General features: G+C 42.2%; 2 protein-coding genes across 5 annotated transcripts in view; one reads left to right on the top strand and one right to left on the bottom strand.

The window, feature by feature from the left end:
• LOC120096700 (uncharacterized) overlaps positions 1-9,465 on the bottom strand; it is a 44,827-nt gene extending 35,362 nt beyond the window's left edge. Inside the window, exons 1-2 of one of the 2 annotated variants that reach the window (XM_063273796.1) lie at positions 9,132-9,465; positions 1-5,645 (exon numbers count right to left, since the gene is read on the bottom strand). The exon at positions 1-5,645 is cut by the window's left edge and continues 10,986 nt beyond it. The gene's annotated coding sequence lies outside the window, so the exon portion shown is untranslated. The remainder of the gene's footprint in view (positions 5,646-9,131) is intronic. The other variant, XR_010057635.1, reaches the window with a different exon arrangement.
• Vrk2 (VRK serine/threonine kinase 2) overlaps positions 9,050-14,725 on the top strand; it is a 120,735-nt gene continuing 115,059 nt past the window's right edge. Inside the window, exons 1-2 of one of the 3 annotated variants that reach the window (NM_001401405.1) lie at positions 9,050-9,112; positions 12,458-12,598. In NM_001401405.1, the coding sequence (NP_001388334.1) occupies positions 12,463-12,598 (136 nt within the window). In that variant the 5' untranslated portion in view covers positions 9,050-9,112; positions 12,458-12,462. Of the gene's footprint in view, positions 9,113-12,457; positions 12,599-14,725 lie in introns of those variants that run through there. The other 2 variants (XM_039092235.2, XM_063273410.1) reach the window with 2 other exon arrangements.

The raw sequence follows: 14,725 nt of genomic DNA, 5'->3' as shown, positions 1-14,725 counted from the left end.
TAAAGAATAAGAAAAATGTTTATGAGGGAGGGCGATCAAACTACATGTTTTCAAACTGAACATTTGAAAGGGGGTTAACCTTCCTACTCAAGGGTATTCTCAGCATTAAGAAAGTGAAGTTGTTTGTTGCATGATTTTTTGTTGTTGTTTTTGTGGTTGGTAGCCAGGTATCTTTTTATAACAACGTTTTACTTTATCATAAAGCAAAGAAAAGAAATTCTGGCCTGTCTTGCCTAACCCATCTTGACTTCTCTTCTGTTGTTTAATGACACAAACTGTTCTTGAAAATAAAAGGCACAGAATACTCGTAAGAGTCCAGGAGGGCCCAAGGCTCCCATAGGCAGAACCTAAAGAAAATAATGACAAAAACAAAACAAGCACCCTGGGTCTTAGGCTAAAAATGAAGAAGCTATAGTTACAGGACAAACTCGATGAACAGAGGTACCCTTTGATGGCTTATGTTGATTGCTACCATGGCAGGGTCTAGAATCACCCAGAAGACAAGTCTTTGAGCTTACCCTGGGGATCATCTAGATTAGATTACATTCTGTGCATGCCCGAGAAGGATTGTCTTTATTGGATAATGTGAGGGAGGAACATGCACACCATTCCCTGGGTTTGGGTCGTGAACTTCATAAAAAGGTTAAAGGTAGCTGAACAAAACATTCATTTTCATCCCCTTCCTGACCGTGGAAGTGAATATAAACAGCTACATCCCACTCCTGGTGCCATTACTTCCCCACAGTGATGGAATGAACCTTGTAACTGTGAATCGTAACGAACCCTTCCTTTCCTTCCTTGCTTTAAAAAACATGTACTTGTTTATTCTATATAAATGAGTGCCCTGTTTTCATGCATATGAGAATAGGGAATCAGATTCTATTACAGAAGGTTGTGAGCCAACATGTGGTTGCTGAGAATTGAACTCAGGGCCTCTGGAAGAACGGACCGTGTGCTTAACCACTGAGCCATCTCTCCACCTCACTTCCTGCCTTCCTTAAATTGTCTGTACCAGTGTATTTTATATAGTAACATAAGAGTAAGACAGACAGTCAAAAATGTCAAATTTCTACCAATCAGTCTCCTTCTTTCTTGAAGTTGTTTAACTTAGGCCAGTTGGGAAGCAGAATATGACATTTCAGAATAAATTGTTTGGGCATGAAGGTTATTGCGAGATGAAAACAGTTGACAAAGAGAAGATATAAGAGCATTCTCTGAACCCCCAGACTCCTTTTCTGCATAAAAGCAGGGTAGAATTTTCCCAATGGGAAAGCAACGTAAGTTTATGCATGAAGCTCTCTTTCTTCAGTAAGAAAAAAAAAATGACTTTAGCGGTTGAAGAGATGGCTGGGTAAAAGAACAGTTCTTGCTGTGGGTCCACTTCTAAGCACCCACATGGTGACTCACAGTCAGCAGTAATTTCAGTTCCAGGGCATCCAGTGCCCTTTTCTGACCTCTGGGAAAATGCACACGTACAGCTTAAACATTCCTATACATAAAGTAAATAAATCTAACAAAGAAAAGATAAAGTGTGGTTTTAACAAGCCACACTGATTAACTTGTAACTATTACACATTTCCTAGTTACTTTACCATAATTTGCTGCACCCAGGACTCTTTAGGCCTCTATTCCTCTATTCAGTTATTTTTCCATCTTGGTTTAGATGGCATATGAGCCCCCAAGTTCAGTATTCTTTGATTTTTTTTTTTAAAAATTCCTTTCTCTTCGATCTCATGCAGGTAAGAATAAGTAAAAACACAGAACAAAGGGCATAAAAAGGTGTAGGTCCTGTTTGTGTTTTCTTGGTTTAATTTTTCCAGTGCCTACAGAATGTGAAACCATTACCGGCAGTGCTGGAGACGTGCTGAAAAACTCCTGCTTTCCAAAATCTTAATGAAGTTGAAAATAACTAAATAGTCATCCAAAAGCTGAATTAGGATCCATCCATGTTTTAGAAGAATAGAGAATGTGCAAAGCTAAAATGTGGTAAATGTTTTAGGTGTTGATGGCGACGTGGGAAGGCCAACATGCTTTTACCTGACAAAACCAAGATGTGCAAAGCAAGTCTTGTCCTATTCATATAGAAGGAAATGCATTTCAAACACCTAGTATATAATCTGCATAATTCCAAAGAGGTCACGTCCTCATTTTGAAGCCTTCCAGAGTAGGATAAGAGTCTAAGAACTCCTGAAGCCAGGGAGAACTGGAAACACCATGCATGATAACTGCACCTTGCTGCCAGTCATCCAAGCCTGGGGCACTTCCTTTCCACAAAATCAGTCATGGTGTCATGGTCCTCTGTATTCCTTTGCCTGCCCTAGACCCACCCATCTGGACAGAAAACGTGTCTTTCCCGCTTCTATATACCTTTAATAGGTGGTGTGTGTGTGTGTGTGTGTGTGTGTGTGTGTGTGTGTGTGTGTGTTACTAGAGACTGAACTCAGGGCTTGTCCACATGCTGAGTAAGAGCTCAGACACTGAGAAACAGCCTCAGACTTTTATTTTTTTGATGAGGCCCAGTGAGCCTTGAATTTGCTGTGTAACTCAGGCTGGCCTGAATTCTTCATCCTCCTGCCTCAGCCTCCCCAGTTTCGAGAATTCCGGTTCGACACCTCCGGTCCAGGCTTCAGCCTTCCTTCTAAGGTTCTCTCTATTTCTACATAAACTCCCTGCCTTCCTGACCTTGTCTTCCATGATGTGCATTTTAAGGACTGGGGAGATGATGCGTTTGGCAGTGAGAAGGACAGTTCAAGACGGGGAAGACACATGGTTGACACAAGGTTAACTGAAAGAAGCAGAATAAAGGCATCCTGTGTATGAGGACAGCCATGGAAAACTGATAATCTACAGCCTCTGGGATAAGAGAAAGAAAACAGCAAGCACCAGATACACTCACAGAGTTCACAGAAGTCATCTTTGAATGCTTTTCTTTGGAAGCCCTAACACCTTCTTGTATCTATTACTCCTCCACATTTCCCCAAACATTTATGAATGTACGTATTTATAATAAAGAGATCTAAGAAGAATGATGATTTTGCCTAAAATAACAGTGGCTCTTTATCAAGAAGACTGCGAGCGAAGACATCCAGATTCCATCAGTAGCTTTGCTTCGTGTAAATGAACAAGGGATCACTCAATAATTGGTATTATGTGCACATTAGCTTCTTACTGTACCATCAAGTCCTGAACTTGACAGTGAGACTTAGAGAAAACCTGTACAAACTTGTTCCACTATGACCTTTGTTAGTCCCGGTGAGAAAGGAATGAGTCACTGAGACAGAGCTCCAGTGGATAGGAGAAACCTTGCTTTCTGTACAGTGCACAGCTCAGGCGGGTGCTTTAAGAGTTCTAAACATGGAAGTCCTTTTGTCCCTTTGCATACTGCAGAGCAACAGAAATGGAACTGTGTGGAACACACACCTGGAACCTTCCTCCACAGTCTCAGCCTCAGTGGTAGATATCCAGGAAAAAGTCTATTGTCAGGAGAGAAGATGATGAGGTTTCTGTAGAGTTATATCTTAAGTTGTTGGAATGGCTAGGCATTCTTAGGGAATAGAACATTCTTCCCAGGTCTCTTAGAGGATGGTAATGCCAATGCATGAAAGACAATTTACAGGGAGAGCTCCCTTGACATGTAAACTGTTTTTGCTGGTCTTTAGGCAGCATCAACATCAACTCAACATCAACTGAATACACACGTGTGCATGCAAAAGATCAAGCCAGCTTGCCTCCCTCTCTTTTCAGCTCAAGCTTTTGACCATTACAGGTATAGTATTGGGGGAGGAAAGGAAATTAAAGTATAAATATAGTCATATTTTTAACTTTTAATGATGTTTGTATTGGGGAAATAGACAGGGTAAGATATTAGCTAGTAAAATGTTGAATTTTATTACACTTGAGAATTTAACACATATTTTGCATCTAAATTCTATAAAATAAAAGTCTCTGAAAAAGACTTTACTGAGCCTGTGACATATGAACAAATGACACTTTATTTGTTTTAAAGTGTGTGTGTGTGTGTGTGTGTGTGTGTGTGTGTGTGTGTGTGTGTGTGTGTGTGTATGTGAGTGCAGGAGCACAAAGAGTCAAGAAGAGGTATCTGATCCCCGAACCAGCAGTTATGGGCAGTTGGGAGCCACTGGAATTTGATGCTAAGAACTGAACTTAGATCCAGCCTCAAAAGACGACATTTTAAATTATATACACAGTCAATACACAGTCAATAATCATGTCTTTTGGATGGTGATAGCCATATTTTACAGTGGTCACATTTAGTCAAATTTCTATAACTCTGACAAAACAGCCGAGGAAATCAACTTAGTGAGCAAAATTACTTGCTTCGCTAGTTCAGAGGGCGCAAAGCCTCTGTGATTTTGGGACTGTGTTAAGATAGAACATTAAGGTAGGAAGGACGTGAGGCAGATCAAGTTGCTCATCTCGTGGCAGCTAGAAAGCAAAGAGAGAAAGGTCTAGGGCCAAGAGACACCTTAAAAGGCATGTTCCTTGTTACCGATTTTCTCCAACTAGGTCCAACTTTCCGATAATTCATTTGAGTAGGAACTCATCAGTGGATTAATACATTGACAAAGTTCACATCTTGCTGGGCTGATTACTTCTCAAAAGCCCCAGAAGCCAGGGAGCAAGCCTGAAAGAACCTTTACATGAACCTTTGAGACATTTCCTCCCAACTATAGCATCTCCTGTGCAAACAGATCAGATGACACAGATAGATGTCTGATAGGCTTGGATTCTAATTACTTGAATTACATTGTTTTCAAAATTTGTATGTCAGCAATTGCTTAGCTCTCCAGGGATTGTGGGTTTAGGAGTTGTAAATAGACTTCTGATTTTATAAAACAAAACCGAGCTCTTTGGCAAGCAAGGTATTTTTCGTTAAAGTAGTCTCCTTTTTATCACATTAAATAACAAAGAATTTTTTTTCACCCTAAATGTTTTGTCTGGGCAACATCTTTAACACTGTAATTGATTTTAAATGATCTTGGGCATGTAAAGTGCTCTTATGCTCTTATTAGATGCTTGTTTTTTTCTTTTTCTTTTTTTTTTTATTCCTTTGAGGTGCTATAAGCATTTTACAACACCTACCTCTTCAGAAACCAGAACACTCACCACACCTAAGAGCTGGCACACAACCAGGAAAGCCTTTTTGTGTGTTGGTAGCAAATTACTCAGAGCTCCTAAGATCTATCAAAATAGCTTTGTTTGAAATCCAAATTTTCCTAACCTTTTCTCCCCCCCATCCTCCCCCATGACTCAGACTTGGGTGCTTTCGCATCTAGATTCCTTTCTTTCTTGTTTCTCATCACATTCACTCAGAAGATGTTCTTTCACTAGTTCCAAAATTTGTATTCCTATATCCTGTCAGTTTTCGTCTTGAAACATACACGCAGCCATATGTTCTGAATCATGAAACTCGGCACTAAATCCTAACACTTGGGAAGCATTCTCAGTGTAGGTTTACCTGTACTACTGTTCATGCCTGTATTTGGTACGAATTCATTACCATTCGAAAGTCATCAGCATCTACGAGACTTGCAACTTCATTGCGATGCTAGGAAGGTTTCTGGCTTCAAGGAAGATAAAACCCAAGGCTCAGTGACTTAATTGATAGAGACCATTGACAGTTCCTGTTGGACAGAAACGTGTTTTGCCGGAGGGTTAGCAGAAGTTGTAGGTTCAAAGACACTGTTTTCCTCCATCCTGTTCTCGTGTCATTTCTTCTTTTAAATTGGGCTTATAATGCCTCAATTTTAAGTTTACAATTAGGATTTTGGCAATGTTATAATTATGTAAGCACAACTTGAAACACTTCCATTAGTCCACGAAGCTCCTTTAGCTGCCTGAATCTCCTCAACCAGGTTGATGCTTTGATCAGTGCTTTGCTCCCTTTTATCACTGGGTGATATTTCATCATGTAAGATCCATGTTGCATGTAGTTTATCCTCCCACTAAGTCACGGGAATTCGATTGGAGTTTGGGGCCTTCTATGCTGATCAACATTTGTATGCATGCGTTTGTGCTGATATAGGACTATATATACGTCTCTTTTCCATAGGATTTATTTTATTTTGAAGTACGTGTTTATAAATGTCTATCTGTGTGAGTAGGTGAAGGTGTGAGTGCAGTTCATAGAGACCAGAAGAGAAGCTCCGATTCCTTGAAGCTGGAGTTACAGGTAGTGTGAGCTGTCTAGCATGGGTACTGGGAACTTGGGTCCTCCCCAAGAGCCATATGCTCTTCTAACCACTGAGCTCTCGCATCAGTACCATTTCTCTTGAAAAGTCGGGGAGCATGCACGCGAGGTCACATCCTTAGTGTTCCATTGGTACCTTATTTCACTTTACATGCACGTGAGGTCACATACTTAGTGTTCTACTGGTACCTTATTTCACTTTATATGGCATTAGTTATTTGCCATCAACCATGATCTCATATTATGAGATACAACATTCCAAAACTGAGTTGTGTGATGGAGTCTTGTCCCGTTACCTTTGGAGCTTTAGCCCTTCTTTGGTCTCACATATTCACTTTGTACTCTCTGCTTGTGCCAGTCATTCAGTACCACAGGGGTTTCCCTGTTGACTACTGAGGGATTACAGTTTGTTTTCAAATGAATATGTCACTCTTATATATGTCATGTCCCATACTAGTCACCTCATTTTGTCTCATCACATAGACATGTGTCACCCCCTATTATCACAAGTAGCATGATTATGATACAATAAGATACTTTGTATTAGTTTGAATAAGAAATGTCCCAGACAGCCCTCAGGCATTTAAACGCTTGGTATCCAGCAGCTGGCACTGTCTGGGAAGGTTTGGTCGGTTATATCTACCTGCCTAGATATAGCATGTCACTGGAGATTAAAAGGCCTTCTTCAGTCTTCCATTGGCTCTCTCTCTTTTCTGCTTGTGGTTCAAGATGTGAGCTCCCAGCTTGCTGTTCCTGCTGCCATTGCTGCCGCCATTTTGTTGTTCTGCCACCGTAGACTCATCCCTCTGGAGCCATGAACCAAAAATAAACCCTCTCTTCCTTAAGTGGCCTGCGGTCTCGGTGTTTTATCACAGCAAGAGACATGTACTAATACAATCATGTCCACATAACTTTCCCTTGAGATTTATCTTTATAACCGACCTACTATTAATTATGGTTCACCTCTGACTATGTTTAATTTATAAGTTCAACTCTTCATAGGTAAAATAAAAGTTATTTTGCCCCCGAAATGACCTTACAGTAATGCAGAAACTTATCGTATAATATGTAAGGTTTGGTTCTCTCTATAGTTGTAGATATTCCCTGGGAATCTTAGAATATATTCCTATGGACAAGATGGGGCCTGCTAAGTCAGAGCCTGACAAATTGTCTGGAGAAGTAGGATAAAAAAGCTCCATTTCCTCTACATCCTTTCCAACACGGGGTAGTTTACATGTTCTCTCTCTCTCTCTCTCTCTCTCTCTCTCTCTCTCTCTCTCTCTCTCTGTGTGTGTGTGTGTGTGTGTGTGTGTGTGAGAGAGAGAGAGAGAGAGAGAGAGAGAGAGAGAGAGAGAGAGAGAATCTCTCACTGAACCTGAGGATCATCTCTAAGGCAAAGGTGGTAGGTCAATGAGCTTCAGTGATTCCCTTGTCTCTGTTCCTGTCATACCCACCTTCCCACCTTACTCTCTGTACAGTAACTTCCTATCTAGGGAAGTACTGTACAGCTCTCTTGTGTTCCACCGCAAAACGTGTTTGGGTCAGAGGCCTGTGCCATGGAGCTGTTTTATGTGCTGGGGATTTTATTGAGGGCTTCCTACAGTCCAGACACACACTACCAACGAAGCTACAACCCCTGTGTACAGAATTTGTTTTAAAAATATTTTTATACCCAAATCAACTAGTTCTTTTAAGAAATAGCCTCAATGCTGTCTACCATTTTTTGGAGTTTGATAAAAGTCTCATTTCCTTATTTCACCAAATTTACAAGGAGATATTAACATCACCAGGCAAGAATAAAACCACTCTTGAAACGAGCCTTATCAAATACTGGCCAGGAACGGTGGACACTGGCCAGGTCTATACGCAGGAGTATGGCTCAAATCAAATTTGTCAGGGGCCTATGAAGGCAAACCCCACAAGGACATATACTTCCTGCCTTTGTCAAATCAGGGGCAAGCATTCATCCTGATTGACTTCCTGCCCATGGACCGCCCACCTACATGTGATCAAGCATTTCCTGTGCAGTTGGGGCAACCAAACTTGTTATCTTTCATGAGCAACCACCCCCAGCATTCCTAGAAGCTATCTTGAGCAAGTAGGGCTTACAAGTTAGAGGTATTTTTTTGTTTGTTTTATAGATCTCTTAAAGTATAGTAATTAAAATATAGTGACTTAAAACACAACTGTAGCCTTCACAGAGGGAATGGCTTTTTTCCTTTCAGTATTTTTCATCTGGGCAATCATTGAGTGTTTTTAGGTAAGAAAGTTAAGTACTGTTTGAACAGTTATTTTATGAGGAGTGGTTTTGTTTGCTCTAAAGTATAAACCCACTGTGTATCTTCAAAGAACTTAAATATATTTAGTAACCTTAAAACTTAACTAATCTTTTCCATTTTACAGATGGGAAGGTAGTAATGTACTAGCCAGATTTTGCTTTAAACATTATCTAAGTATTAAATGGCAGAACTAGTCCTAGTTCGATTGCTAGTGACCAGTCCAAAAACAGGCCCTCCCTGTCTCAGGGGGCTGTCTGGGTATGCCTACCCACTGGGCGAGCTGTTGGTAAGGATCTGGTCAATTTGGAAGGGTTTGGTACTCAGGATAGCTACGCTGAAGTTTTGACTTTGTAAACTCTGGCCCTGCTTACTCCCCCCAAGTTAATAAGATGGCTCTTTAGGCAGGCCCTGGCAGTGTCAGAAAAACTCTCTCAGTATGGTCCATCCACCCAGCCTTTCAAGGGCGGCCTCTGCCAGGCTCAGGGCTCCGGGTGGCTGGCTGCCAGGAGGCGGCCCACAGGCTCGCCCGGCCCCTGGGAGGTGCCTGGCGCGGCCCGCCGGGCTGCGAGGCCTCGGCCCCGCCTGGCCGTGGAGACCGGCGCTGCGGGGACTCAGACGGCAGGTCAGTCTTCCCTCCATACCTGCTCCGAGGCTCGGTGCCCGGCGGGTGGCTGCGGCGTGGTCCGGGCCGGGTGCAGGTCCAGTCCTCAGCCCGGGACCCCGGGACCGACTCGTCCCGGAAACCGGCAGGCGCTTCTGCAGAGTCCGCGACTGCCATTCCCGGGACCCGGCCGCCGCTCCTCTCCGCCCCGGGAGGGATCGTCTGAACTGGGCGAGCGTCACCCCAGAGCCAGCGAGTCCCCCAAACTTTTTATCTTTTTATCTGTCCCGCTCAGAAGTTGTTCTAGGGAGACTCGCCGACTTTAGCCAACAACTTTCACGTGGTCGCCCGACATACTGCCGGGTTGAGGGGACTCGGTGAATCACATCCTCCTCCAGTTCCGTGGCCCAGTTCTCCGTTCAGATTTCCCGCTCTCCTCGGGGCTCTGTTCAGCCAGGAGTGGAGCTTCAGCGGCCTCAGAGGCACTCACTGGGTTCAATAAGTGAAGGAGGGAAAACTCCACTTAAGCATAGACGGGAAGCTTAAGAGAAACATTTTGTACCGTGTCTGTATTTATGAATAATTTTCGTGAAAGCATTTGTCCTGGTTAGATTTTGCTGGTGTTACCAACTTGTCTCCCTCGAGGGCCATCTGGGAAGAGGGACACATGTTGAATGTTGAGATTAATGTGAGGCTGTTAGTGACTGGGGAAGGGTACAGCTTTAAATTCAGAGGTCAGACACTATGACCACCAAGCGAAACGCCTGGGGATGACTTCAATGAGGAAGGATTTTCATTAGGTTTGCTAATCTGGCATATCAGGTTATTTCTGCCTTTCGGACCCTTCCTCTTAGCCATTCCCATCAAGGTGAGAACAGCTTTGCTTTAGAGATTGCAGCTCTACAGATAACAGGAAACCCACATTCCATAAGAAGGCCACACAAATTTATTTCTAATTCAAATGGCAGATCTGTTGGAGTGATTGATGGGGGAGGGCCCAGGTTAGCAGTGCCAGCCTTGGGCCTGGTTTGGATAAAAAAGCCAAGCTGGCTGAGCCACTTAGATGCCTATAAGCCATTAAGCAGGGCTCTGCAATGGGGGCTTCAGTACCTGCCTGGAATACCTGCTTTAAGCTCCTGTCCCATTCCCCTTTAAGATATATTGTAAATTATATGAAGTAATTCCCAAGTTTTTAGCCGTGGTGTTCATCACAGCTATAGAAACTAAATTAAAGCAGAACTTACTAGGTTTTTTTTTTGTTGTTGTTGTTGTTTTTGTTTTTGTCTTTGTCTAGAAATACTAAGCGGACCATGGTTACTTTCACGTTTCAAGCATTTACTCTGATATTTCTTCTTTTCTTTTATTGGATATTTTCTTTATTAACGTTTCATGCCATCCCCTTTCCCAGTTTCCCCTCCAAAACCCCCTCTCCCATACCCCCTTCCCCTGCTTCTATGTGGGTGTTCCCCCCCCACCCCTGCCTCCCTGCCCTAGCATTCCCCTACACTGGGGTGAGCCTTCACAGGACCAAGGGCCTTGCCTCCCATTGATGCCAGACAAGGCCCATCCTCTGCTACATATACAGCTGGAGCCCTGGGTCTGGCTCCTTGTGTGCTCTGATTGGTGGTTTAGTCCCTGGGAGCTCTGGGGGTGGTGGTGGTGGTGGTGGTGGTGGTGGTGGTGGTGGTGGTGGTGGTGGTGGTGGTATTGTTGTTCTTCCTATCAGGTTGCAAACTCCGTGAGCTACCTCAATTCTTTCTCTAACTTCCCCGTGCTCAGTCCAATGTTTTGCTGCTAGCATTCACCTCTGTATTTGCCAGGCTCTGATAGAGCCCTTTGGGAGACAGCTATATCAGGCTCATGTCGACCTGCACTTCTTGGCATTAGCAATAGTGTCTGGGTTTGGTGACAGCATGTGGGATGGATCCCCAGGTAGGGCAGTCTCTGCTCCACCATACTTCGTCTTCGTATTTCCTCCTGTGAGTATTTTGTTCCCTCTTTTAAGAAGGACCGAAGTATTCACACTTTGGTTTTCCTTCTTCTTGAGCTTCATGTGGTCTGTCAATAGTATCTTGGGTATTCTCAGCTTCTGGGCTAATATCCACTTATCAGTGAGTACATACCATGCATGTCCTTTTAGGTCTGGGTTACCTCACTCAGGATATTTTCTAGTTCCATCCATTTGCCTAAGAATTTCATGAAGTCATTATTTTTAATAGCTGAGTAGTGCTCTGTTGTGTAAATGTATCATATATTCTGTATTCATTCCTCTGTTGAAGGGCATCTGGGTTCTTTCCAGCTTCTGGCTATTATAAATAAGGCAGCTATGAACATAGTGGAGCATGTGTCCTTGTTATATGTTGGAGCATCTTTTGGGTATATGCCCAGGAGAGGTATAGCTGGGTCCTCAGATAGTATTATATCCTGATATTAATTATATATACCCTAGAAGGTTCTTGGCCAACCTAAAAAAATTACATTACTAATTTGCTTAATTTCTATATAATGGTAATTAAATTTGTGTGGTGTTCTTATGGAATATGGAATTCCTGTTGTCTGTGGAGCTGTAATGTCTAAGGCAAAGCTGTTCTCACATTGATGGTAGTGGGTAAGAGGGAGGGTCAGAAAGCCAGAAATAACCTGAACTAGTCAGTGGTCTGATATGCCAGATAAGCTAGCCATGGAAATCCTTCCTCACTGAAGTCATTCCCAGGTGTTTTGCTTGGTGGTCGTAATGTCTGACCTTTGAACTTAAAGCTGTACTCTCTAATAACCTCACATCAACACAGCATTCTCAACAAATAGAGTATTTACATGTGTATGAAAAACTGTTTCTGTATATATATTATATATATTTAGCAACATTACTATTCTGTGGTGTTGCTAAATATTAATAAACCCCTACATGGAATTTTGCGGTATCGCTTTAAATGAAACAGATATTTTTATTTTTTAAGAAATTAATTTTTAATTGTGTGAGTGCGTGCGTGCGTGCGTGCGTGCGTGCGTGCGTGTGTGTGTGTGTGTGTGTGTGTGTGTACAGGTGCCAGTAGAAGAGGTCAAATAAATCAAGCCACAAAGCTGGAATTACAGGGAGTTGTAAGCTGCCAGGGGCACTGGGAACTGAACCCAGATTTTCTAAAAGAGTATTGCATATATTATGTATATATTAATATATATATGTATATATATATGCATGCCAGTATCTCTTAGGTTTCAAAGTATCTGAATTTTTAACTTGAATATTGTGGATGGCTTCTCCAGTTGGAATTGGCTTCAGGATCCTAATCTTAATTCTGGGAAACACATTGGGAGAAGTGAGTTTCAATGCTGGAGTTTAACTGTTGATCTCATTCTCTGCCGTAGATGCCATGGCACCGAGAAGAAAAGAGAAATACAAGCTTCCGGTTCCACTTCCAGAAGGCAAAATTCTGGATGATATGGAAGGAAACCAGTGGGCACTGGGCAAGATGATTGGCTCCGGAGGGTTTGGGCTGATATACTTAGGTAAAGTATGACTAATTCGCCAAGTCTAATTATGTCTGTGATCATTGTAACTATGGTAACAATGGTATTTTAAGAGCTAACTGAAATAACAGAATTCATAGATTTTTTTTTTTAAAAAGTAATTTGAAGATAGTTGAGGTTTAGTTCAGGCTATAACTGACATAACATGTTCCCTGTTCATCTTCTTTCCCCAGTAACTTTTAAAAGTCTCTTCAGAGCCTAATTGCACAATCTGCCAGACAGAATACAAATTTTCTTTTTGAGAACTTATTTTCCTGAAACCACTTCATTTTTATAGCTCATAAACAACAACCATGTAAATATAAATATTTTGTGATTCTTTTTAAAAGGCACTTGCTATATTATGGGTATGATATATGTAGGGCACATTGTAGGGCACCTGTGGTGGTCAGGGGCAACCTTGTTTTTCTCCTACCACCTTTATGTGGGTTCTGGGAAACCAACTCAGGTAGGTGGCCATACTCTTGGAGAAAGTGTTTCCTCCTGCTGTGCTATACCTCTCCTCCCTACTTTTTGACTCCTAATAACTATTGTCAAGGCAGTGCTAGGGTTTTACATTAACTTAAACTTAGTGACTGAAGGCATCTTTTCATGGTGTGAACTCACTTCTCTCGTGTGACTGTAGTCTACTGGTTGTGTTGTCCTTGGGAAAACTGACAAAGTAGATGCTTCCATACTTTATGATGGGTAGGGGGTCCTACTTGCGTGTGCTTCTACACTGCATCTAAATATTTAGAAATTACGCTGAATTTAAAGAGACCATTTAGGAATATCTATGCTGTGGTGGGACGGGGAAGATGGCTGGGTTTGATGAATAAAATATTGGTGATTAGAGAAGGATAAACTGGGTTTTGAGTTTACGTCATGAAAGATCTTGGATAACGTGATTTTCAGCACCTCTCACCCCAAACAAAAAATACAACGTAAGAATCTCTTACATATATTCATTTACCCTAGAGCCTTCAATCTGTCTCTGTTGTAGACATCTTTGGGGCTTGCGCATGGTGTCTTATTTGAAAGGTGGAGTCAAGGTCAGCTTGGTATATGCCCTAAGTTCTAGGCCAGTCAGGGCTACTTAGTAATACTAGTTCTCAAAACAATCAAACAAACAACCCACCCACCCAGGAGGAGTCCCCTAACCCCCCCCAAAAACCTAGGGACAAAAACCCAAAAGATACCCCCACTCCCCCCAAAAAAAAATCAGACCAAAAATATCAAAATCTCAAAACAAATGAAATAGGATCTCTTTTTGGGGAATTCTGGGTTCCTTGTCAAACAAACATGTTTCTGAATCATGGATGATTCAGATATTAATATTGATGTTTTGCCTTTTGTATTTATTTTGAAACAGTCTTAAATAGCTAGGCTACCCTTGAACTTCTGATCCTCCCCTTCCTTCTCCTCTGGGCTGGGCCTACAGGTATAAACTGCCACACCTTGCTACAGTCTTCATGAATGAGAGAAATTCAGTAAATAAGCGGCTGCCTCCCTAGTACTTGTGTCTAATATAATTGCAAAAACAAGATCACAAGAAGAATGTTTTGTGGGCTGAGTACAAAGCCGCTTCCCAATTTAAAGAGTGGCCCTGTGTGGTGCCTCATCCCTGCGGTCCCCAGCCCTTGGGAGCTGTGGCCACTCATTCTGGATTGAAGACCATGCAGACCTACAGTCTGTCTCACCACAAAACAGAACCCCGTAAGCTCGAGTGCTAGATTGAGTTCCGCAGGAGGACAACACTCTGCGATAGAAACCTAATGGGGCTCATCTATATAGTTTGAAAATATGGAAGAACCACATTTAAAAAATTAAGAGAAACAGGTGAAATTCATTTTAATAATAGGTATTATTCAATTTAACATATCCAAAAGATTTCATTTTAGTGTGTTCATATAGAAGTAGTGAAATGCTTTACATCTGGGTAGAAGCAAGTCTTCAAAAATCTAGAACAAAGAGCCCAGTGTCACACCTGGCTAGTAAGAAAGGCAGCCATGTGTCTAGTGAGGGCCCTGGAGCTCAGAGGAGTGGAATTACCAAGTGCTATCTGAACCTTGGGGTTAGTGAGCTCTTTTCGTAGCCGCGAGTTAAGATCTCTGGTATACTGTTGTG

Source organism: Rattus norvegicus, chromosome 14, assembly GCF_036323735.1.
Source record: "Rattus norvegicus strain BN/NHsdMcwi chromosome 14, GRCr8, whole genome shotgun sequence".
NCBI lineage: Eukaryota > Metazoa > Chordata > Mammalia > Rodentia > Muridae > Rattus > Rattus norvegicus.
This window is presented reverse-complemented; position numbering and strand designations above follow the sequence as displayed.